The 21,562-nt window shown below is 41.8% G+C and overlaps 1 protein-coding gene across 2 annotated transcripts; it reads right to left on the reverse strand.

Annotated features, from left to right (window-relative positions):
* Positions 1–5,198: 5,198 nt before the first annotated feature.
* LOC115299816 (dnaJ homolog subfamily B member 8-like) lies at positions 5,199–10,029 on the reverse strand. 2 transcript variants are annotated; one of them, XM_029949344.1, is made up of 3 exons: positions 9,215–10,029; positions 6,313–6,420; positions 5,199–5,342 (listed from the first exon to the last, which is right to left on the reverse strand). In XM_029949344.1, the coding sequence occupies exons 1-3, from the start codon at positions 9,853–9,855 to the stop codon at positions 5,285–5,287; spliced, it is 807 nt and encodes a 268-aa protein (XP_029805204.1). In that variant the 5' UTR covers positions 9,856–10,029; the 3' UTR covers positions 5,199–5,284. The 2 variants fall into 2 exon arrangements, with proteins under 2 accessions (XP_029805204.1, XP_029805205.1); XM_029949345.1 differs by lacking the exon at positions 6,313–6,420 and having other exon boundaries at positions 5,199–5,360.
* Positions 10,030–21,562: the final 11,533 nt, after the last annotated feature.

A 21,562-nucleotide genomic window follows, 5' to 3' on the forward strand; every position in this document is an offset into this window, starting at 1 on the left:
ACTCTTCTGGAAGCTTAAGGGCTCTCAGCTCTGTGATCTGAGATGCTTAAATGATAGCATATTCTATCTTGTGGCATATGTTCCCTTATTCTGTTGTTTGTAGGTCTGGCTTTCCCAGGCCATGGCCTGCCCTACAGCTACCAAGTGTATTCAGTATTATTTACACCTTAACTCGCTGACCCCTTTCCCACCTCGGCTATGGTAAAGGTGGTAGCTCTGCCCAGGCACCTCTTCTGTGGACATCAAGCACAGTCTCCATCTGGAGATTGCCTGTTGTCTCCAGCTTTCCTGACTTCTCCCTAAAGATGATGGGAGACAACGGGGCATCTGGGTGGCTCAGTCTGTTATGCGTCCGACTTCGGCTCAGGTCATGATCTCACAGTTCATGGGTTCGAGCCCCACATCGAGTTCAGAGCCTGAAGCCTATTTCAGATTCATTCTCCCTCTCTCTCTGCCCCTCCACCACTCATGCTCTGACTCTCTCTATCTCAAAAATAAACTGTTTAAAAATTTTTTTAAATATTAAGATAATGGGAGACAGGAACACCTGGACCAACTGAGGTAAAGAGACATCAACCCAGCTCCATACTTGTGGGCAGCCAAAGACTTCTCTTCCTTTTATTCACAGGGTCCTCCATTATTCTGCCCCAGGGCTAGGCTAGATGCAACTCTTTTCTTGAGGTTTGAAAAGATAGAACATGGCCGCCGTCACCAAAGCAACTGAGATGTGATCGTTTTACTCTCTTCCTCTCTAGAACTGCCACGACTGGCGAGCAATGGTACCCAAACTTAAATTGCCTATGGAGCTACAGCATGAAGCTAACGAGCTGCTCATTAGTGTACCATTGCTCTCTCATTCCTTCCTGTGGCTTCTCTTCCTGGTTTAGAAGCAGAATTAACAAGTTTTCTTATAAGAAGCATGTCTGTCCTACAGCAGTCAGCTCTTTGAACATTTAACTTCATCTTCCAAATCGTTATGGAAAACACTTAATGGCTCTGTGCCCAGACCTGACCCCTGCAGATCCCATTTGCCATGACCGTCAAAGGCAGATGGATCACCTCCAGTAAGTACTCTTTGCATTTGGCTTCCAAATATAGGAGTGGTTGGGCAACTGAGGGTCATTAGACTTTTCTAAATTAAATTCCTTCAAAGATCTATTTCTCTAACGCAACACAAGGACAGTATGTGCCCCTGACAGTGTATGCTAAGCCTAGGAAGACAAAATCCATGCTCTCATAGGGTACTTATTGAGGATAGAACTAGGAGACTGGTCTCTGAATATGAAGATTATTCAATATTCATCATCCCTATTAAGTATCAAAAATGATGCTCAAAGCTGCTACACATTCCAATGCAGTGTGCCACCTTAGTTTTTTTTTTTTCAACCAAATCTACTTATAAGCTCTAGTTCCTGAATTAATTTACTCTGAGGGGGCTCTCTGTGTGTTCTTTGCTTTACATCAGGGGTTTAAATTTCGTATACCTTGTAATGACAATGTAAAAGTGTGCAGTTGCTGGCTGCAAGGTGTTAGGGAATTAAAAAGATTGTAATAAATTGTAGTTTTCAGCCTCACCTAGAATGCAAATGTAGTTGTAAGAAACACACATACTGCACTAGCCAAAGGAAAACATGTCAGCTTAGATTTCACTGAAGAGAGACCAGTTTGTGACCTTGCCTTTAAATCAATTCATTATACGTCCTTTGTAGAGTTTGAACCCGAGGCTCAAAGATGAGGTGGGGGGAGGAGAGATGGAGTGGCAATTATTATTATCTTTTTTAATCCTTCATGATGCTGATATTCCGTCTGCCCCTCTGGTTGAGAATAATCAAATTCTACATCAATTTTTACATAAAATATTGGCATCGAGGCACGCTCATTCCCATTTATGCTCATGAAGTGCTTCCCCACATGTATGTCTATTTGCCACTAGCTGCAGACTCAGATCCCATTAATAGAAATCTAGTGTGACTGGAAAGGAATCAGACATTTCGGGTTTTACAGCTGTTTGGAGACAAAGGCTGCCTACCTGCTGAATTTCAAGTACTTCCAGCCTCTCCCTATGGCCTTGTTTTGATAACACTTCCTTTTCCTGAGTTGGGGGTGGGGGAGAAAGCACGCTCAGTTACTGGCAAGGCACTCAGGCCTGCCGGTTGCGGGCCTTTATTCTGGGTATAAGAGAGGCAGACTAATTTCCTAATTTTGCCTGAAAGCTGTCAACAGAGGGCTAAGAAATGACTTGATTCCTTTCAGTTTGCTTTTCAATTAAGATATTTTCATTTTCATTTTCTTTTCTTTCTTTTTTTGGTTTTTCCTGACAAGCATTTGTAGAGCAGTCCAGGTCTAATGCTTAGCTGAATTAGGTTGGGGTTAGGGAACAAGGCGACTGTGACAAAAGCATCCAGAGACTGAATGGAGTGTAAGTCCAAGTTCAAATCTATAGAAAAATACAACTAAAGACATACTTTCAGTGACATTTGCTCCAAGTATTCAATGACCAGCTGACAGTGGTGATAGGATATTGTCCTTTAATATCCCTTCTTCCTTATTGGTAGGATAATGGCAATTTGAGTTTCAGTTGGACCCATGGGCTCTTAGAATATTTCAAGCCTCTCTTCCAACTTAGGTATGGCAGTGTGGCTGAATTTTGGACAGGAAGATAGAAGAGGAAGTAGTATGTACAATTTTTGGGAAGTTCCTTAAAGGGAGAAGGTATGTTCCTTTTCCCTTTTCTTCCTCCTGTTGGTTGGAAGTCAAATGGTGATGGAGGGAGCTGAAGCAGCCATCTTGGGCCATGAAAGGAGTCTAGGAATAAATAGCATGCATGATGGAGCAAAAAGGTAGGAAGAATGTCTGACATCATAGAGGGCCATATCATCCCTGGTCCCCTTGGCTGCACCTATAAATGAAGAGAAGACACAAACTTCTGTCTTGTTTACATTACCTGGCAGGGTGGGGGTGAGAGTGAGGAGGCAGTTTTTTTTTTTTATTACTCACAGCCAAATCCTTTTTAGACTCATATATAGTGTATCAGGTGGATACACGGAAGCAAGCCTGGGACATTGGCATGCTATCCCTTTGAGGCAGACAGGGTTCAAACATCATTACCATTTCACTTGTGGGAAACTCCCACAGGAAGATTAATTCAGTTCTTCATCCCATCTTCTATTAGATCGCATGTTCTTTCCTTCCCACCCAGGTCTCTAGCAGGTGGACCTCTCACCTTTTATCACTACCACTCCTCAAGTTCTGCCTTTTAGTTTTGCATATTTTGTAGACTGTAAGAATGTGGGAATGGAAAATGTCTCTTTTGCAGCCCCTTCTCCCACTTACGCAAACAAAGCACTACTTAAATTTCAGACACTCCATAAATTCCATAACTGAATTAACTTGGAAGGCATTTTTGAACCCCACCCATTATACCACTTCCTGTGTTTTCTTTCACCTTCATCTTCAGACTTTCTGGTCTTCAGAGGAATGATCTTTGCAAGGGACTGAATTATAATACTATCCAAAATGGTGGCCCTTAACTTGAGGAAGGGGAAGACAGAACCTTGGGGAATCCATCAACACTGCAACGTTTTGTATGTGGGATTATGAGCTTTGGTCTGGAGGAAAAGTACATGGCTTTCATCCAAATTTCCAGAAAGTCAAGATCTTCACTGGCCTATGGAAAAAAAAATCTTTGGCTAAAATGACACCTAAAATTGGTTGTTAGATGAGGGTAAGAGAGGGAACAAGACCTACTTGGGACAATGCAGTTCATAAAAAAGGAAAACCCACAAGCAGATCTATATGTTTTATATAGCCAAAGTTGCTTTTTTTTAGGCTTGATTTTCTTTCCATGGTTTTAAGAAATGACCTTAATCCTTAATCCCAACTGAAGAGGCAACCAAACAGAAAAGATCAAACATACACTGGGAATAAACCAAAGCAATGCTTTATTGGGACCACAAAGCACCAGTTCAACAAGGCATTGACACACAGAGATTTGAACAAATGTCTCTTTGAACAGAGATGTAGCAAGCCCACTTTTTCAAGTTCTTAAAAACAAGTACTCAAACCAAGAATCCAACAGAGCATCAGAGCAATTAAAAAAATATTACACCATCATGAAGGAATATATATAAAAATACTCTGTACTAGTAACAAGGCTTTTTGATCTATAACTTGGCAAATTCCTTCAGAAACAAATTCGTATAAATACAAACCATAAAGTGAAAAAATGCTTTCTTCTTCGGAAACAAAGAGCCAATTTGAAAGTAAATCTAGGCAGAACATACCATTATCCCCTGTGAAAGAAGCTGAAGATGGATGGATATCCCCAAGACACAAGAGAGTTTCTCTTTTTCAGAGGTTCTGCTCCTGTAGGGGCCGTGACGCACATTCGTCTCAAACATCGCAGTATCCCAGTGAAACCTTAATAAGGTCAAGTGGAGGACCCTCTATAAAAAAGGGTGTCGGCAATTCCATCCAAATAACACAAGCTTTAAGGAGCAGAGGAATTCAAAGGAGACAGCAATCTCTCTTTCTTTTCTCCCCTTCCCCAAGTGTTCTTGTTTTTAACCTCCCTACATCTGTAACCAAAAGATTGTTCAATTCAATCCTTTTCCAAAGATTTTGGGAAAGCAATCTGTGAAGATCCCTTTGGTGGGGAGGGGTGTCCAATCATGTCAAAGATCACTCAATTTGACAAGCTCCACCAGGAAAACCATTTTGTCTGTAAGTTATCCTTGCTCCTCCTGGCTGAATTCAGGTCAGCTGATGGATTGCCTAGTCTATCCAATAGGATAACGTTTCATTTGACTGAAATTCTTTACATATACACATGTATGTATTCTGTTACAAAGTTTCATCACATGAAACTAAATTATGTCATTATGTATTTTTTGAGGTCTAAGACCCCAACTTAACTGTCCTATGAAGAGTTGTTCTTTAAATGCTTTGTCTGCAGAGGTTTTACATGATACTCATAGATTTTCAGAGCAGGCCCCAATTTTAATTGAAGTCCTGTTAACACGTCATTTCTTGTCATCAATAGCAGGGATTTTCCATCAATTTCCTATAATTGAAGCAGAGGGTAAAACCAACATGTAAGCCCAAAACCAAAGTTCAAAAGAAAAAGACATAGTGATCATCCGCAAGCTAAAAACATTAAATTTAAAATTTATGCCAAATGGAAAAAACGGACTCCTGTATTTTTATGTTCCATCTTCCACTTTTATTTTTGGATTAAAATTCATAGCTGATCTTGTTTTCAAGATCAGATCGCTAAAGTCGCATCTTAAGAAAATGATGGCAGACTTGGCATATACACCTGGTAGGGATCCAAGATACTGTTTCTGAAAGAAATAATGACACTTGCCATTTATAAAATATATTGAAGTTTATGCAGAATTTCTGTGTACTTAATTTCCTAAAACAACTATAAATTAGGATGGGCAGAGGTTATTATAATTTTACAGGGAAACACAGGATTAAGACAGGAAGTTAACCTGCCTAAGATCAAGAAGTCAGGCAAATGTAACAGGATTTGAACTCATCTGTCTATAGCCAATGCTGATGTTCTTTCCATAACTCTCTTCAGTTTCTCTTGACACTTGGAAGTAAATGTGAGGTATAGATACACCAAAAGGACCATAGAGTCCTAGGCTTTCTGAAATCTTGTTAATCAGAACAATGGACAATGGAGAAATGATACTCTCTGTGAACTTCTCTGTCCTTTAAAAGAACCATCCTGCCTCAATCTGAAAAGCAACTTCTTGTGTTGAGGACCCTACCATACTTCCTCTCAGTGGATCCTCAAGATTCTAAATAAGGTAGTGAGGGACAGGGCTCCACCCCTGTTCTCTTGGGGTCCACCTCCCACACCCTCTGGAGCGCCCTGGAGACCACAAAGCTTGGGAGTGAAAAACAAACAGGCTTTCCATGAAAGAAATGAGGATCCCAACTACAGAAAATGGTTTGGAATTTTTGGAAATAAATCACTGAGAAGGATGCTGAATGCCACCTTATTTCTGTTATTTTTTATTGTGAGACAAGTGAGTTGGCTTTTAGGGGGACCCAGACCTGAGAGATGGACCAACTGTCCATGTTCGGTAACCCTTGACATGTCTGTCCCCACCTCCCCCACTGATGGACAGACAAAGGCACATGGTGCCTAACTGCAACTATACAAAACTGTGACTCCTTCCTGCACTGACCCCTACAACTCCAAACTCCCTTGTGTTTTGCCAGACTGTGAAGATGTGCTTTGTACATCTCTGTGTGTGGAGAAATAGCACTGGGCTAGCGGGATGAAGAAATGCTCACTTTGCGACCTGTAAATCCTTTCCTCCTCTGTCTCTCAGTTGGTGATGTGGGGATTTGAGGTTTCTGACAGGATCCCATGAGATACTCTGCTTGCAAACGCTTCCTGAGCTATAAGTTATATAATCACTTGTGATTATTCCGCAACAGACCTGTGGTCCTCATGTAATTTGTCAACCGCCCACCACGAACCAGAGCAGAAGGACAAGAAATTACTTCTAACTGCTCTGTGGTGTTTCTGAACTCTGGAAACCTTTATTTTGCTGATTACTAGAGAAAAAAGATCTCACATTAATTTGTGAAAGACAACTATTCAAAAATATGGCACATAAAGAATTAGTTGACAGGGCAAGAGTGGAAAATTATATAAGGACTTGGGAATTGACCTTCCAACTCTCAAGTATTTTCTTCTCCTTAAGCAGCTAGTAAGCCCAGAGACTGCCCATCAGTAAAACCTGTAAGGATGAGAGTTTGCAGGAAAGCTTTTGACATGCGGAAACCATGGTAGCAATCCTGAAGGCACTATGAGGTCACATGAATCTGAATCATAGGTTCCTTCAAAGCTCATGGTTTATCTTAGATTGAGATGAAGATTGATTCTTGGAACACTGTATAAACCAGCAAAGCCCCTCCTGCTTTCCGTCTTCCCTTTACTGGTATTTGCTCATACTTAACTTCTTACATGTTTTAAAGAGGCCTCAGGAACAGATGACACTGCTTTCATTTCTACACAACAAGAAAACTTCCTTGACTAACTGAAAGTGAATTCTTTTTTATCTTTGCTGGCAAAAAAAAAAAAGTCCTTCTACAACTCAGCATTTCTGTCAAGAGCCAAGTATGTCTGTGAAAAATGCTGAAATTTGGATTTTATTTAAGACAAAATAGAAAATCAAGTTTCAGAGTCCAATTTGATTTTCCTTTTGTTCAGTAGCCACACTGCAGTTCACCTCACACTAGGATCGGTAAAAGAAAGCTCCATCTGGCGATCCTCATTTTAAAAATTTGAAATGAATCTAAGTCACACATACAACAAAATCTTCCTCCTAAACCATGACTATAGCAGCTCAAAGGAACGGCAGTGGAACATAATGGATATGTGAGCTTCCAGGTCAAGCAAAGTGTGGTCAGAACCCTGTCTCCACAACTTATTGTGTGACTCTGGATAAAGGAAGGACTTGACTTCCCTGAGCCCCAGTTTCCTCACTTGTAAAGTGGAAATAAGCCCTTGAAGGATTCTAGAGATTAGAAATAAATCATTCATGTAAGACACCTAGCACAGTGCCTGACATATGGGAGACTTTTCAATGACTACTAAGTGGAAATGCAGAGGCTTTGAGTGAAACAGGATGTGTTCCAATTCCAAATCCATCTACTGCTTCCTTTCTGGAAGTGTGCTCCCTGCCTGAATGCTACCCTTTGCCAGAGGGATGCAGGCATATTCCTGTTCATCTTTGGAAAATCTGGTAAGATTAAAAAAAACTCAAAGACTACATCAAAAATTTGCCTCATAAAAATTGCAAACACAGAAAAGTTCCTTGATTAAGGAAGCAAATCATTTGTTACGTAACTTCTATAAAAGACTGAGATGCAAATGAAATCTGAATTTTGCCAGTCAGCATGGTGTACTAGAATGAGCATGAGATTGGAAACTGGAAGTCAGAGTTTCTGATGCAGACTCCACTAGTAATTTTCCACAAGCAGCCACTCCTCTATACCCCAGTTTGTTTATTAGTATAAATGACGGGGTTGGAATGTGACCAGATCCAGTTAAATAAATAAACATTTTTAAAAATCCCATGATTTTGCATATACATCATGATTAAAGTCAAAACAAAGAGATAATTCACATTTTTGGATCCTGTTTACATTCTTGTGTTAAGAAATAATCATTTGTCAGTTTCAGTGAAGCTTTTTGTACATTGCTTCTGATTTCATGTAAGAGTAACCAAGTACCTGTTGGGTAATAATATTCATGCAAAAAAATGTCTGCATACTTAAGAAGCTCCAGCAAGTACTCATGTGTGGAAGTAAGGTTTAGAGATGATAGGTCTAAGTTTCCAATGAGGGCAAGATCCTAGATCTAAAAATAAATGAGTAGGATCCTTAGATGTTACAGCTCAGTAGATAAGCATGTGTTGTAGAGTAAGACATTATTTTATTGCTTATTAGGTGGGGCCTGGGCAAGTTAATCTCTCTAAGCTTCATTTCCTTATCTATATGATGGAGGGAAAGTAGCCACTGTATGTATTTTACTGCTGAAAGGATTAGTGAGATAACATGCAAAGCAGAATGTCTGATACCTACAAGAGTACTCAATAAATGCTAGCTATTAAAAAAAGTGTATAAAAAAATCTTAACCCATTTACTGTTCACTCTTTCTCTCTGTGAACACTAATCTACACCTAAGTAGCTTTTTCAATTGAGCCTAATTGTGATATGGTCCATTGGAAATGGACAGGAAGAAAGATGAGGTGGGAAAAGAGAGGCTAGGAAGAGAAAAAGAGTGGCCGTCAGGCAAGAGGCAACCGGTTAATAGCAAAAAAGGACAGGGGATAAGTCAAAGAGAAGTCAATGGATTTTATGATGATGAGGCCCTGTAACTTACTCAGAAGGCCGTATTTGTGGTAGTGGTCTCCACTGCCCTAAATATAGTGCAGAGGAAATGAAGGCTCAGTTTAGACCAGAAGACTGGCTGGAAGCCAACCTCTGCTACTTCCTAGTTTCTTGTGTAACATCTGGCCCGTTATTTCTTTGCTCTGTGAAATGAGAGGTTTGGACTAAGCTGGTTTCTGTCCATTCAACTTTAACACACTCTCAGATTCCAACTCTGTCTTTGATAAAGTATCAGACTCATCAGCCTTATAGTAAAGTCTCCCTGTGAAAGAACAAAGCACAGACTCCTTACCAAGGATGTGGAGGAATCTGATGAGATAGGTTTTCTTTTTCCACTTCAGTCTTCCCTCTCACATTTTCTAGAACTTTCTTTTTAACAACTTTCTTGCCTTCCACTATCTGGCTACAAGTGGTGACCAGTCTGAAGTTTCCCATTCCACTGCTTACAAAGGGTACAAATGTTTCAGTGGAAGGGGGACGTGGTCTGGAGCCCAGGGATACAAATGTGGAAAATCCTGTGTCCAATATGGGGATCACATCAAAGAAGGAGGAACAGAATCTTCTGGTCCTACCCACATGACCAGTGGAAAAATAATCTCCTGAGAAGCAGTCTTTGTCTTCAAAGACATTTTGAAAGCCACAGTGTGGCCTCTCAAACCATGGTTCCTCTTTGAAACAGTTTTTGTCACTGAAGTCTCCTTTATTTTCCATTTTGATGTGGTTCCCTCTGGACTTGTCATAGTTGTTGCGTTTCTTGGCATCAGACAAGACCTCATAGGCTTCTGCTACTTGTTTGAATTTCTCCTCGGCTGCCTCCCTGTTTTTTGGATTCTTGTCTGGATGTACCTGAAGAGCTAACTGGTGGTAAGCCTTCTTAATATCAGATGGGGAAGCATTTTGAGGCACTCCCAGTACTTTGTAGTAATTCAGCATGTTTCTCCAGAAGACCTTTCCTTACTAAGACACAGAGTTTGTTTCCAGAAGAATTTCCATATAATTTTGGAAAGGAAGATGGTGAATTATTCAAGTCTACACCAAGACCATTTGAATCTTATCACATGGCTGTTGGGACAAACTCTCCTCTGGGGAAGAAATTCCTCTTTGGTGTCCTCTACTATCCTCCCCCACCCCCCACCCTGACCAGCTCTGATCCTGCAGCTTAATGTGGGGGAGTGACTATGAGCTCAACATAATCACCCAGTGACTCTCAGCTGACGCTGTGCTTGCCTTGCATTCCTACTGGTAGAAAATTTGAGATGGATAATATACATATTAGGAAGACTTTACCTAGTTTAAAAAACCAACACTGAGTAGCTTATCTACAGAAAAAAACCTGTTTATGTGGCTCAGAAAGAAGTCTTTACCTCATTTGTTAAAGTAACAGTCAGAAGCAAAATGGGTCTTGTCCTTAAATCAGACACAAATCCATTTTGGCTCATTGTCAGGGCTCATGCCTTCAGTGATTTAAGTATTTCTGTGGTATTTAATATTTGCTGTTAGCATAAAGTGAGTATAAAGCGCTCTATTAAAAAAATCTTGTACACATTCCTGATGAAAAAGAATGAAACTCACTTCATCAGATGAGGAAACTGGGTTACAGAGATGTCTGCCTAGATTTAAAACCAAACCAAACCAAACCAGACCAAACCAAACCAAACCAAACCAAACCCAGAATAGATATAAGGAACAGAATTAGAAGTGAAGGCTTCCCATCTATGATCAGATAGGCCTCTCCACTTCAGCCATCTTTTAGAGTTACCCTTTTTGAAACTTATCACTAGACTTAAAAACAAAACTCAGCAGCCGCTTCACAACAGGAAATGCTTTTAAAAATGACTTTGAGGCTCAAGTGTAGCAAGGGCTGTCGATTGCTTTTTTTTCCAGGACACACAATGACACACTTCTCAGATTTCCTTGTAATCTGGTGTGACCATGTGACCACATTCTGGCCAATGACAGATGAAACGGTGATGTGTACTTCTTTCAAGGTGCGCCTGGCCCATAAAACCACCTACATGTGTCCCTCCTTGCTCCTTATCTTTATGCCAACTGGATGTCAATGCCGGGATGATGCTCATCTTGCTGAAGATGACAGAGCCTCCATCAACCTCAGTTCTTGAATTATAGTGAAGGCGAACACTCCCAAGACCACCTTGGACTATTTACATGAATAAGAAACAAACTTCTACTTGGGGCACCTGGGTGGCTCAGTTGGTTAAGCCTCTGACTTTGGCTCAGGTCATGATCTTGCAGTTTGTGGGTTCAAGCCCCACATTAGGCTCTAGGCTGACAGCTCAGTGCCTGGAGCCTGCTTCAGATTCTGTTGTCTCCCTCTCTCTGCCCTTCCCCCACTCACATGCATGTGTGTGAGTTCTTTCTCAAAAAACGAATAAACAATAAAAAAATAAAAAAGGAACAAACCTCTACTATAATTTTGACATTATGTGTTTTCATCTACTTGTGACAGCAGTTACTAGAACACATGGTTTCTACTTTACCTTCACTTCTAGAACCTTCTATAATCTTACCAACTAGAAGAGTCCAAAATCCTACAACACTCAAAGTCCAAAATGCTATTCTATCTCTCACTCCTCACTCTCATTATACCCACTTTCACATTTCAAACCCAGTTTCACCCAAACTCCTCCTTTGTATCAGGTCTGCACCCCGCGGTTGGCCCTGGGAATCATTCTTTTAAATGTCCTCTCAAATTGCCCTCTTAGGCTAGTAGCCATCCACTGCGCCCATGCAACAAACACCCCATCCAGGAGCAGAGTAGCAATTCAGCTTCTCTGACTCCTATACCTGGTGCAGCTGGGGAAAAGAATCAAGACGCTGTGAAGATGAAACATAAGACACGTGCAGCGTACCAGTCTCAGCTGGGTCAGTAAAATTCCTCAACAGTTCTGTGTATCCTTAATCAGAGCTCTCTTCCATTCCCCATGGTGGCTGCTCTTAACCGTCACTGCTCTCCTTTAGTTCCTTATTAAACCTCTCCCCATCCTGTCCACTCCAAGCCCAGGAGTTTGCCTCTTATTTAGCAAAAAAAGTAGAGACTGTCGGGAACTCCCATAATATCCCTGGGGACAAGGGGAATCTTGGACAGATCTGCACACATCCTCACCTCTGTCCCCAGAGCACAGGAAGGGTAGAGGAAGAACAGGAATGACAGAAGATGATATCCCTGTCTCGCTTGGGATTAATCCCTTCATATTCTTTTTAAAACATCAAAATAAAATATTTGGATACTTTATCGACCAAACTGAATGAACTGAATCATGTACATTATGGCCAACATTACATTTTATTATGGTTAAATATATATAACAGGAAGTAGGCCATTTTAAATAACTGTTTTTAAGTGTACAGTTTAGTGGCATTAGTGTATTTACAATATGGTAGGATCATCGGCATCATCTCTTTTCCGAACTCCTCCATCACCTCAAACAGAAACTCTATTAAGCAGTAACTCCCCTGCCCCCGGTTCTTGATAACCTCCAGGTTCCTCTGTGTCCCTGTGAATAATTTGCCTGTTTTAGATATTTCATATAAATGGAATCGTACAATATTTAATTGGTTTACTTCACGTAGGAGAGTGGTTTCAAGGCTCATCCATATTGTGGTGTGTGTCCGAACTTTATTCCTTGTTATGGCTGAATAATATTCTGTTGTGTGTATACACCACATCCTCTTTACCCATTCATCTGTTCATAGACACCTGGGTTGTTTCCACCTTTTGGTTATTGTGAACAATACTGCAATGAACACTTGTGTACAAGTTTCTATTTGAGTCCCTCTTATCATTTCTTTGTGAGGAATTGTTGAACCATATGGTAATCCTATGCTAAGCTTTTTGAAGAACCACCAAACTTTTCTATAGAGGCTGCATCATTTTATATTCCCAGCAGTAATATATGAGGGTTCCAATTTCTCCTATCCTTGCCTTTCCATACTCTTTGATCTCATCCTTTTCCTTATCCTCAGGGAGTTTGCTTTATTTAACTGCCCTCAATTTCATTGAATTTTAACCTAATTCTTCGGGCTACTTTCCTGCATGTAAATAAGTGTGAGCGTCTCCTCTCTTAGCAAAAAGCTCTCATGCCTATATGATGCCTCACCTACTGGTTCTCCCTCCACTCGCCTGTCTCCTGCTCACTCCTCAGCTTGGAGGAGAGGGTCCTTCACCTCAATAGTCAGCGATACTCTCCCGCCCCCCCAACTCCACTGAAACTCCACCATCATTTGCAGACTCCACTGGGGCTTCACCTTTTTGAGGAATTTGACCTGGTCAATCATTTCATTTTTCTTGAAACTTCCTTTTTCATTGGTTTGTATACAACCTCTCATTACTGGTTTTCTCCCCACCTCCCTGATTTCTTTCTCTGTTGCTTTTACTAGTTGCCTTTCTCGTCCCAACTATTAAAACCTTGGTGTTCCCCAGAGCACTGACCTTGGCCTTTTTCTCTCCCCCTTCTAAATGCCTCTCTCATTTTCATCCTTCCTGTGATTGTTGATGACCTCATATCTCTGCCTCTAGGTCTTACTCTTCCCCTGAACTGTCTGCTAGATATGTCCACCTGCTACAGGCCTTCAAATTTAATGTGACCCAAACTGTGTTCATTATATCCCTTGTACAACTTACCTCCCACAAACACCCTAATTAATGGCACCACTTTACAACCACTCAATCTGGAAACTTGGCAGTCACCCAATCCCCTCCCTTCTCCCCTGTGGGCAGTGAGCTCAGTCTTGGGTTATGGCAGAGAGAGAGATGGGACAAATCTTCAACCTCCATTGCCAATGATCGACTAAATTCTTCTGGCCATCTTCCCCAGATCTTTGAAGATTTTTGAAGCTGTGGAATTATTACACCAGCATTCCCACCTTCCGTCTCTTTGTCCTCCAAGCCACATTCCACATTGCCACTAGACTGATCTTTCAAAAGCACAAATATCACCCTGGCACTCACTGCCCACTTAATATCTTTCCATGGTTTCCTAATGCCTCTCAGGTGAAGTCTCTCTTCTGCCAGGCAAACCAGACTATCTGTACTCTGGACCTCTGTTTATCTATCAGTCTTATCTCTGGATGTTCCCTGCTCCACACCTCCTAACTCCAAGGAACTTGGAATTATCAAGAGAAATCATGCTTTCTCATGTCCTCATGCCTTTGTATTTGATCTTCCCCTGCCAGGAATCTTCTGTGCTTCCTTCAAATGGTTCCCATACCTATAATCATTTCAGGTGGTTTTGTTAAAGTAAAATAATACTTGTAATAATGAGCATTAATTACTTCAATAGTTTTACATTTATTTTAGTGAGTCTTAGAAAAAGCTACAACAACTTTGAGACAACTGAGCAAATGAATAAGACAAAGCAGCACCATGTATGTACCTGGCTATGTGATAATGTCTTATAACTGATGTCATTTCAAATAAATGACTTAAACAACCATTTGGGATTTTTGTTTTATAGAAAACTATTCCATTTCAATCAAAAATTCAAATGGTTCCTTCCTTATCAGTTTCACTTTCAATTCTCTTGGCTATTTTCTTATCGTTAGTATTATCCATTCACTTTTTAACTATTTCCTAAATATTTATGGGCTGGAAGGACATAGCAGAATCTGAGTTGCCAGTTCCTCTGGTTATTAGGTTATAAAATATTTTAAGCATTTCAGAAGCCTTCAACTGTTAAGAAATACCAGGTGTCAAAGCACCTTAAATATTTTTAGTAGTTGGTATATGAAATTCTGATAAAGTAATAAAAGTGATTTCTAATTTGGGGGAACTTAGCTGGTCTAACTCAGAGCTGAATTTACCATGGAGCTAGTGAAGCTTAACTTTTGCCTTAGTAATTGTGTATTCATATTTTCTAATTTTTCTCCCTAAGGAGGGCTCTAAAGATTGTAAAAGCCTTAGGCCTCCCCAAACCTAGATTTGTCTTGGGTCTAATTAGAAATATCTACCAGAATCACTAAGTTGAAATCCATCTGGTTAAGACTTTGGCCACTATGCTCAGAGTTGCTCTGACTGGCCTCCCTACTTTACTACTCCATTTAGAAGTAGTGTTATTTGGCAATTTGTAGCAGTGAGAATTTGTACTCACATTTGTTAAGTCAGAAAGTTAGCAAATAGCCATCTGAAAAGCAATGCGTTTCAAATGAATGGTTTAAACAACCAGTTGGGCACTTCAGAGTAAAACAGTGCTCTTCTTCATTTGTTTGGGGACAGTGAGGAGATAATGGAGTAAAATTAATTTGTCACCATGAATTGCTTACTACACTGTCATGTATCACAGTGATACATATTCTGTTCTAGAAACAGAATCACTGATGTTACTCACTTCTAACTTTGAGGAATCTGAACAATATGAATTATAGGACACTGACTGAGTGGCAGACTGCTGTTTTCCAGCTTCTTCATATATAACACAAGTATGTGAGTCAGACAGATGGACACATGGAAGTGAAGTGGCTACATGACGAGCGGCAGAACTGTCTGTGACCTACATTAGGGTCCAGTCTGAGTAGTGATGAACTGGACTGCCAGAATTCCTTAAATGTTAGCAACTAAAAGCACTGTCAATAGAAGCAGCTTCATGCCAGAGAATGGTGCTCATTTAGCCTTCAGAGTCTGACAGGGTAAACCTCACCCTAAATTTTCTGTGGGCAAAGTGGAGATGCTTTTGAATGACATTAGTCAGAGGGTTCTCTTAAAAACTAATGCTCTTAGGAAAGTAAAATTCCTTTTACTTTACAAGTACCTTTGACTCTTGAAAACCAGGCAACCTATATCCAAGGGCAAGTGCCATACCATCTAGTCACCAAAATTCAACTGTGTGTATACAACATCTCAAGCAGTTTTGTGTTCTGTGCTGTGCACTGAAAGTGTACTTCATCAAGGCCAGTTCTAAGCTAATACCTGACTATTCAGAAGCAGCTTGAGGAATATTCTGCTTGTTGACATCAACACTCACTTTATAGAAATCTGAGTCCTTTCTAGAAAGGGCAGACTCTTCAGGATCCTGCAGGGATCAATGTCAGTCAGGAGAAAAGAAACTAGGAGCCATGACTCTCACTAACACTCTTCGCCACAGCATGAGAGATCTGTCTGCCAGAAGACACTTGGGAAAACGTTCACCACACCCTGGTGTCCACAGGAAAGAAAGCCCTGACACAGTTGTCATCACTGTGTCCTCCACTAAGGACTCCCACTGCCTCCTGTTCTTACACGTCAGGGAACCCTCTGGAGCACGATGTTAATGGGACCAGTGAACCAAGGAAGAGTGATATCACTGGGCTTAAAGAGGACTGGTCAGAACAGTAAACACAGCCCGAAACATACATTCTGTTGACACTGCGTCGTGGTAGGTGGGGCAAGGGGCTAGGCAGGGGCTTAGACCTTCCCTCCTGACAGTTCTTTTGGCTTATAGTTGTGGCTTACACAGAAAGGTCAAAAGAATTTTACAGAAGAAAACTTGGTAGAGATGATTGTACCAGAAGGAAATGTAATGGAAACCACTGCCATGTGGCAGGGCAATGTGTCTGCATAGAGAAAAAGCAGTCATGCAAAAATCACAAGCTCAACCAGATGCTTCATACCACAGGAGCACGGGACACCATTTCTGCCCTTGGGACAAACCTCACTCAATGGACTGACATGTTCCAAAGAGGCATGCTATTAGAAAGCCACAGGTGTCTGGTTGCTATAGCAACAGAATATCCAGTATGGTACTGTGAGACCTTTCCACCAACATGGATATTCCAAAAATCAACCCAGCTGAAGGTGGACAAATCTGGCATCAATGTCACTATCTTGGTCAGCTCTAAGTTCTGATCACAGTTCTGAAGGCTGGGAGTCCTCATAGTGCCAGCCTGGGCAGGTTCTTGGGGAGGCCCTCTTCCTGGCTGGCAGTTGGTATCCTCTTGCTGTATCCTCGTATGGCAGAGAGAGATGAGTAAGCTCTCTGGTCTCTTCTTTGCAGGGCACTAATCTCATCACGAGGGCCCTACACTCATGACCTCTTCTAAATCTGATTATCTCCCAAAGCCTTCTTAATCCCATCACATGAGTTTGAGGAGGGGCACAAACATTCAGTCCATCATAACAGTCAGACATGGAACTAAGCTCCCCACATCATTGGCGACTGTACTATCCTTTCCAGACTTGCCCTTTTCCAAAGTGGTTTAGCGGGTGCTCTCCAGTCCTGTCCTGCTACTGTCCAATGGCAGGGCAAAGCTTTCCCTGAGGAGATTTCTGTGGCCCTTCTTATTAGCTGCTGAGACCTTGAAGATGAACCTGGAAGGGTCATGGTGGGGTGGGGGTGGTCTCAGTCTTCCCATCTAGGATGAACTTGGGGAGTGACTGCTGACTCTTTGAGGTTCACTGCCAGGAAGATCCTTGGAGGTGAAACAATAATCCTTTTTTTAAAAATATTTTAATGCTTATTTATTTTTGAGACAGAGACAGAGTACAAGCAGGGGAGGGGTAGAGAGAGAGGGAGACACAGAATACGAAGCAGGCTCCAGGCTCTGAGCTGTCAGCACAGAGCCTGACATGGGGCTCGAACCCACAAACTGTGAGATCATGATCTGAGCTGAAGTCGGATGCTCAACTGACTGAGCTACTCAGGTGCCTCACCATGAATTCTTCTAAGGCGTGTGATGGAAGAGGCAGGCTAACATAGTAAGGGATCCCAATCCTCGGTCCTCATGGAAGTCACAGTAGCTACTTTTCTTATCAGCAGGGCCTGACCAGTGCTTCCCTCTCTTCCCTCCTTCTACCTCCTTTAGTGAGAAGAGGGAAGGCGATGAGAATTACACAGCAGGAGGAAGACTGGGATCATTACAGAGAATAATTCAAGGCACACTCTTTTCAACCACCCTTCCATGAGAATGAAGGAACTCAAGCTTCTAGACCATTTCTCAGGCTCCTGAGTAGGGCTCAGCACAGAAGCAAGATGCTGCCTTCTCCCCGCTTGAAGGACTTCTGAATTAAATGCTTTGGGAGAATGTGTTCCCTTTTGCCTCCAGTGTTGCTGGTGCCAGAGTGATGTCATCCTTGATAGAAAGTACCTGCTCCTGGGCCATGCTCAGGGCTGGCCAGCTCCATTCTGAGGTCCTGAACAGAATCTGGAAGGCCCAAAGGACACTCCTCTGTCCCTCAGTCTGGGACATCTGCCTCAGAGGAGTCTGAGTAAAAGCACCATCTGAAAAAGACTTGTGGGCAGCTGGGAATTTGGCCAAGAGACCTTTTAGCTAAGTCCTTTTTTTGGTTAACCTTTCACAATATTGTTTAAATTTAATTTTAGAAGAGAGTCATTCAATGTAATGATACAAATGGATATTACTCCATTAAAACCTAAAATAAAATATCTTCCAACTGATCAGCCTTCACTTTTCAACCTGAGCTATTCTCCCTACAATTTTATTATGAAATTTTTCAAACATAAAGTTGAAGAACTTATATAGTGAACACCTTTATGACTACCACCTAGATTCTACAATTAACATTTTCTATACTTGCTTTATCACGTTTGTCCATCTACTCATTCCTCTATCCAACTGTCAATACATATTTGATGCATTTCAAAGTAAGTTGCATAAATCAGTATATTCCTCTAAATATTTCAGCTTGCATCCTCCAAATTGTTTATTGTTTTTTATAGTTCTTTTCCTTTTGAGGTAAAAGGTAGAAGCTATGTAACACACACATGTGAAACATCACAAACCTGTGCACATACGGATGCATATATGTATAACCCAAACCCTCATCAAGATACGCATGCTGTCATCACCCAGAAAGTCCCTTCATGCTTCTTTCTGGTCATTCTCCACTCCCACCTATCCAGACACAACCACTATTTTAATTCTTGCTATTAATGATGCATTTTCCTGTTCTCAATCTTTATCTAAACGAAATTGTGATGGTCTGAATGCTTGTGTCTCCCTCAAACCATACGTTGAAACCTAATCTCCAGGGGATAGTAGAGGTAATTGGTAATAGTGTTAGGAGGTAGGGCCCTTGAGAGGTGATTATAAGGATTAGTGTCCTCACAAAAGGAGCCCCAGAGAGCTCTCTCAAACCTTCTTCCATCAAGGACACAGCTAAACGACAGCCCCCTAGGAGAGGACCCTCATTAGACACCCAGTCTGCAGTTTCCTTAATCTTGGAAATCTCCAACTTCTAGAACCATGGGAAATAAATGTTTGCTGTTTATAAGCCACCAGTTTATAGTATTTTTGTTCCAGCAGCCCAAACGGACTAGGATAGGCACTCTTCAGTATGGACTCCTGTGTGAGGGTTCTCTTACTCAGTGTGATACTTTGAGACCCACCCAAACTGCTTTACATTATTAGCAGTTCCTTTGTGTTACTTAGTGGTATTCCATTGTGTGACTATACTATGTTCTCTCACTGATGCACAGTTAGGCTTCTGGTTTGGGACTATTATAAATAAAACTATTAAGAACAATTTTGTACAAATCTTTTATGCACATATGCTATCATTTCCCTTGCATAAATTCTCAGGAATGAAACTGCTGGATCATGGGGTAGATGTCTGAGTATTTTATACCCCCACCAACAATGTAGGAGAATGTGTTTGTTCTACATCCTCATGAACATTTAAATTTATCGATCTTTCTAATTGTAGCTATTCTGGTCAGTGTGAAGTGATTTAAGCAGCTATTTTGGCAACTTTTCCAAATTAACAGCAACAACAAATACACATGCACACACGCACACACGCGCACACACACACATATATATATACGTATGTAGAGAGAGAGGAAGGGAGTGAGGAGAGAGAGAAAGAGACAGAGACTGAGACAGAGAAAGGGAGAGACAGAGAGATCAGGTTTGAAAAAATACTGAAGGAGATTTAGGGATTGACATAGTAATATATAAGGAATGTTTCCCTGTCCAAACCCAGTGGAGAGAATAAAAGAAGGCTAAACAGATATGGAAAAAGCAGCCAGACACATTCTTCAATTTGTAATTCTATCAATTATATTACAATACTGGAAAAGTAAATTTAATGCTTAGAAAACTGCAGCCTTCACTGATCGGGAGATAGGCTCTCTGCTTCCCTACAGGGCTGGTCTGGTGTGGACCACAACATGTCCTCTCAATTTGCTTCCTTATGGTCAAGGCCCTTTTAGCATCATCCCTAGAGAGCTAGCACAGCCCTAAAAATGGAGTCCAAAATCATGTAGACAGTGAAGAGGGGCGCTACTTTCCAATACCAACCCTGGACCTGAGAGAAAAGAATGAACAATCTGGGGGCATAAACACTGTGCAGGACCTACCCCAAGCACTGTGCCTACACAATCCTTTAATCTTCACAGCCCCACCCAATTGAGTGAGGCATTGATAGCCTCTCTTGTGGATGTGAAAGCAAGAGTCAGAGAGAGATAGTAACTTGCCCAGGGTCACACAGAGTTTAACTCTACATCTTTAGTCTTTCTACTCTACCGTGCTAAGAACCCAGAAAGCAAATTGGAGGGGCCTTGTGAGCTCAGTTGGTGCTGAGGCCAGTACTACACGGTGCTGCATGTCTCTAAATAGATCTGCCCCCCTTTTTCTTTCTTTCCTCTTTCTGCTTTCCAGTGTGTCTGTGTTGAAGGGAGGGCTGTCCCATCTTTCAGAAAATGCAGATGTAAAAGAGCTTTTAGTCCTCCTTCCTGAGCTGTGACTGTGTCCTAGGGCTTGGGGCTTCCTCTTGCTGGGAGAAATCACTAGCTTGGCACTTCCCTTCTCCCTTTCCCCACCATCCTCAGTGTCTTAGGGTCTGGTATGATCAGCGTGTGATGTGGAGGACATGTACAGACTCACAGATCCTCACTGCTCCGTGGTCCTCTTCCTCCTCATTCCCTCTACCCACCGTGGGAAAGAGGTAACTGTGTTCACCATACGTCTCTCTAGACCAACTTACCTGCTCTTGAAAAGCACTGGCCTGCTCCTCAAATCCCGCTGTTCGGAAATAGTCGACGACATCCATCACAGCCCAGTCTGCAGGGTCCGGTGGCCTCCCATTCTCCAGGGAACTGCGAAACACAAACCCAGACACTTGTCACGGGGCAGCACGCAAGAGTGTGTGGTCAGGCTCACTTACTCTGACTCCCAGGGGCAGGCCCCGGCCAGCTGGCTAGAACCATGGCCCTCTTCCCTCAGAGGCCCAGATCCCAGTTTACCTCTCTCAGGACCATACTCATTTTTTGGGTTTCTTGGGTTCAGGAGATCACTACTCTTGCTGGCTCAGCCATTGTTTAGACCCTTCATGTTAAGTACTTCCTTGTGAATTGGTTTTCAATCCAGAGATATTAAGAGTGGTTCCATGACTTCTGGCAACTCACAGGATTATATTTATACTCCTGGATTACAAACACCAGGCCTGTACAATATGGCCCCACATACCTGTCTTCCCATCTCCACCCCCATCCCCACACGTCCTCTCTGCAGCTATGAAACTGCAGGGCTAAAGCCATTCTCCAATATGTTATGCCCTTTCACAGCTCTGGGCTTTGCACATGCTGTTCCAGCCACTTGCAATGCCCCCTCATTTGTCTCTAGTTGGCAAAATCAACACATTCCTACCTAGTTCCACCTGGTTCCCATGCTACCGCCTCTGTGAGGCATT

The sequence above is a fragment of the Suricata suricatta genome, chromosome 8 (assembly GCF_006229205.1).
Source record: "Suricata suricatta isolate VVHF042 chromosome 8, meerkat_22Aug2017_6uvM2_HiC, whole genome shotgun sequence".
NCBI lineage: Eukaryota > Metazoa > Chordata > Mammalia > Carnivora > Herpestidae > Suricata > Suricata suricatta.

Bases quoted from the DNA above. Each gene is read 5' to 3' on its own strand.
- LOC115299816 (XM_029949344.1), bottom strand. From the start codon at position 9,855: ATGCTGAATTACTACAAAGTACTGGGAGTGCCTCAAAATGCTTCCCCA. The intron at 6,421-9,214 runs GTAAGGAGTCTG...TATAACTTATAG, and splicing joins CAGATTCCTCCACATCCTTG to CTCAGGAAGCGTTTGCAAGC. The intron at 5,343-6,312 runs GTGAGCATTTCT...TATTTCTTTCAG, and splicing joins AAGGATTTACAGGTCGCAAA to AAACAGTATCTTGGATCCCT.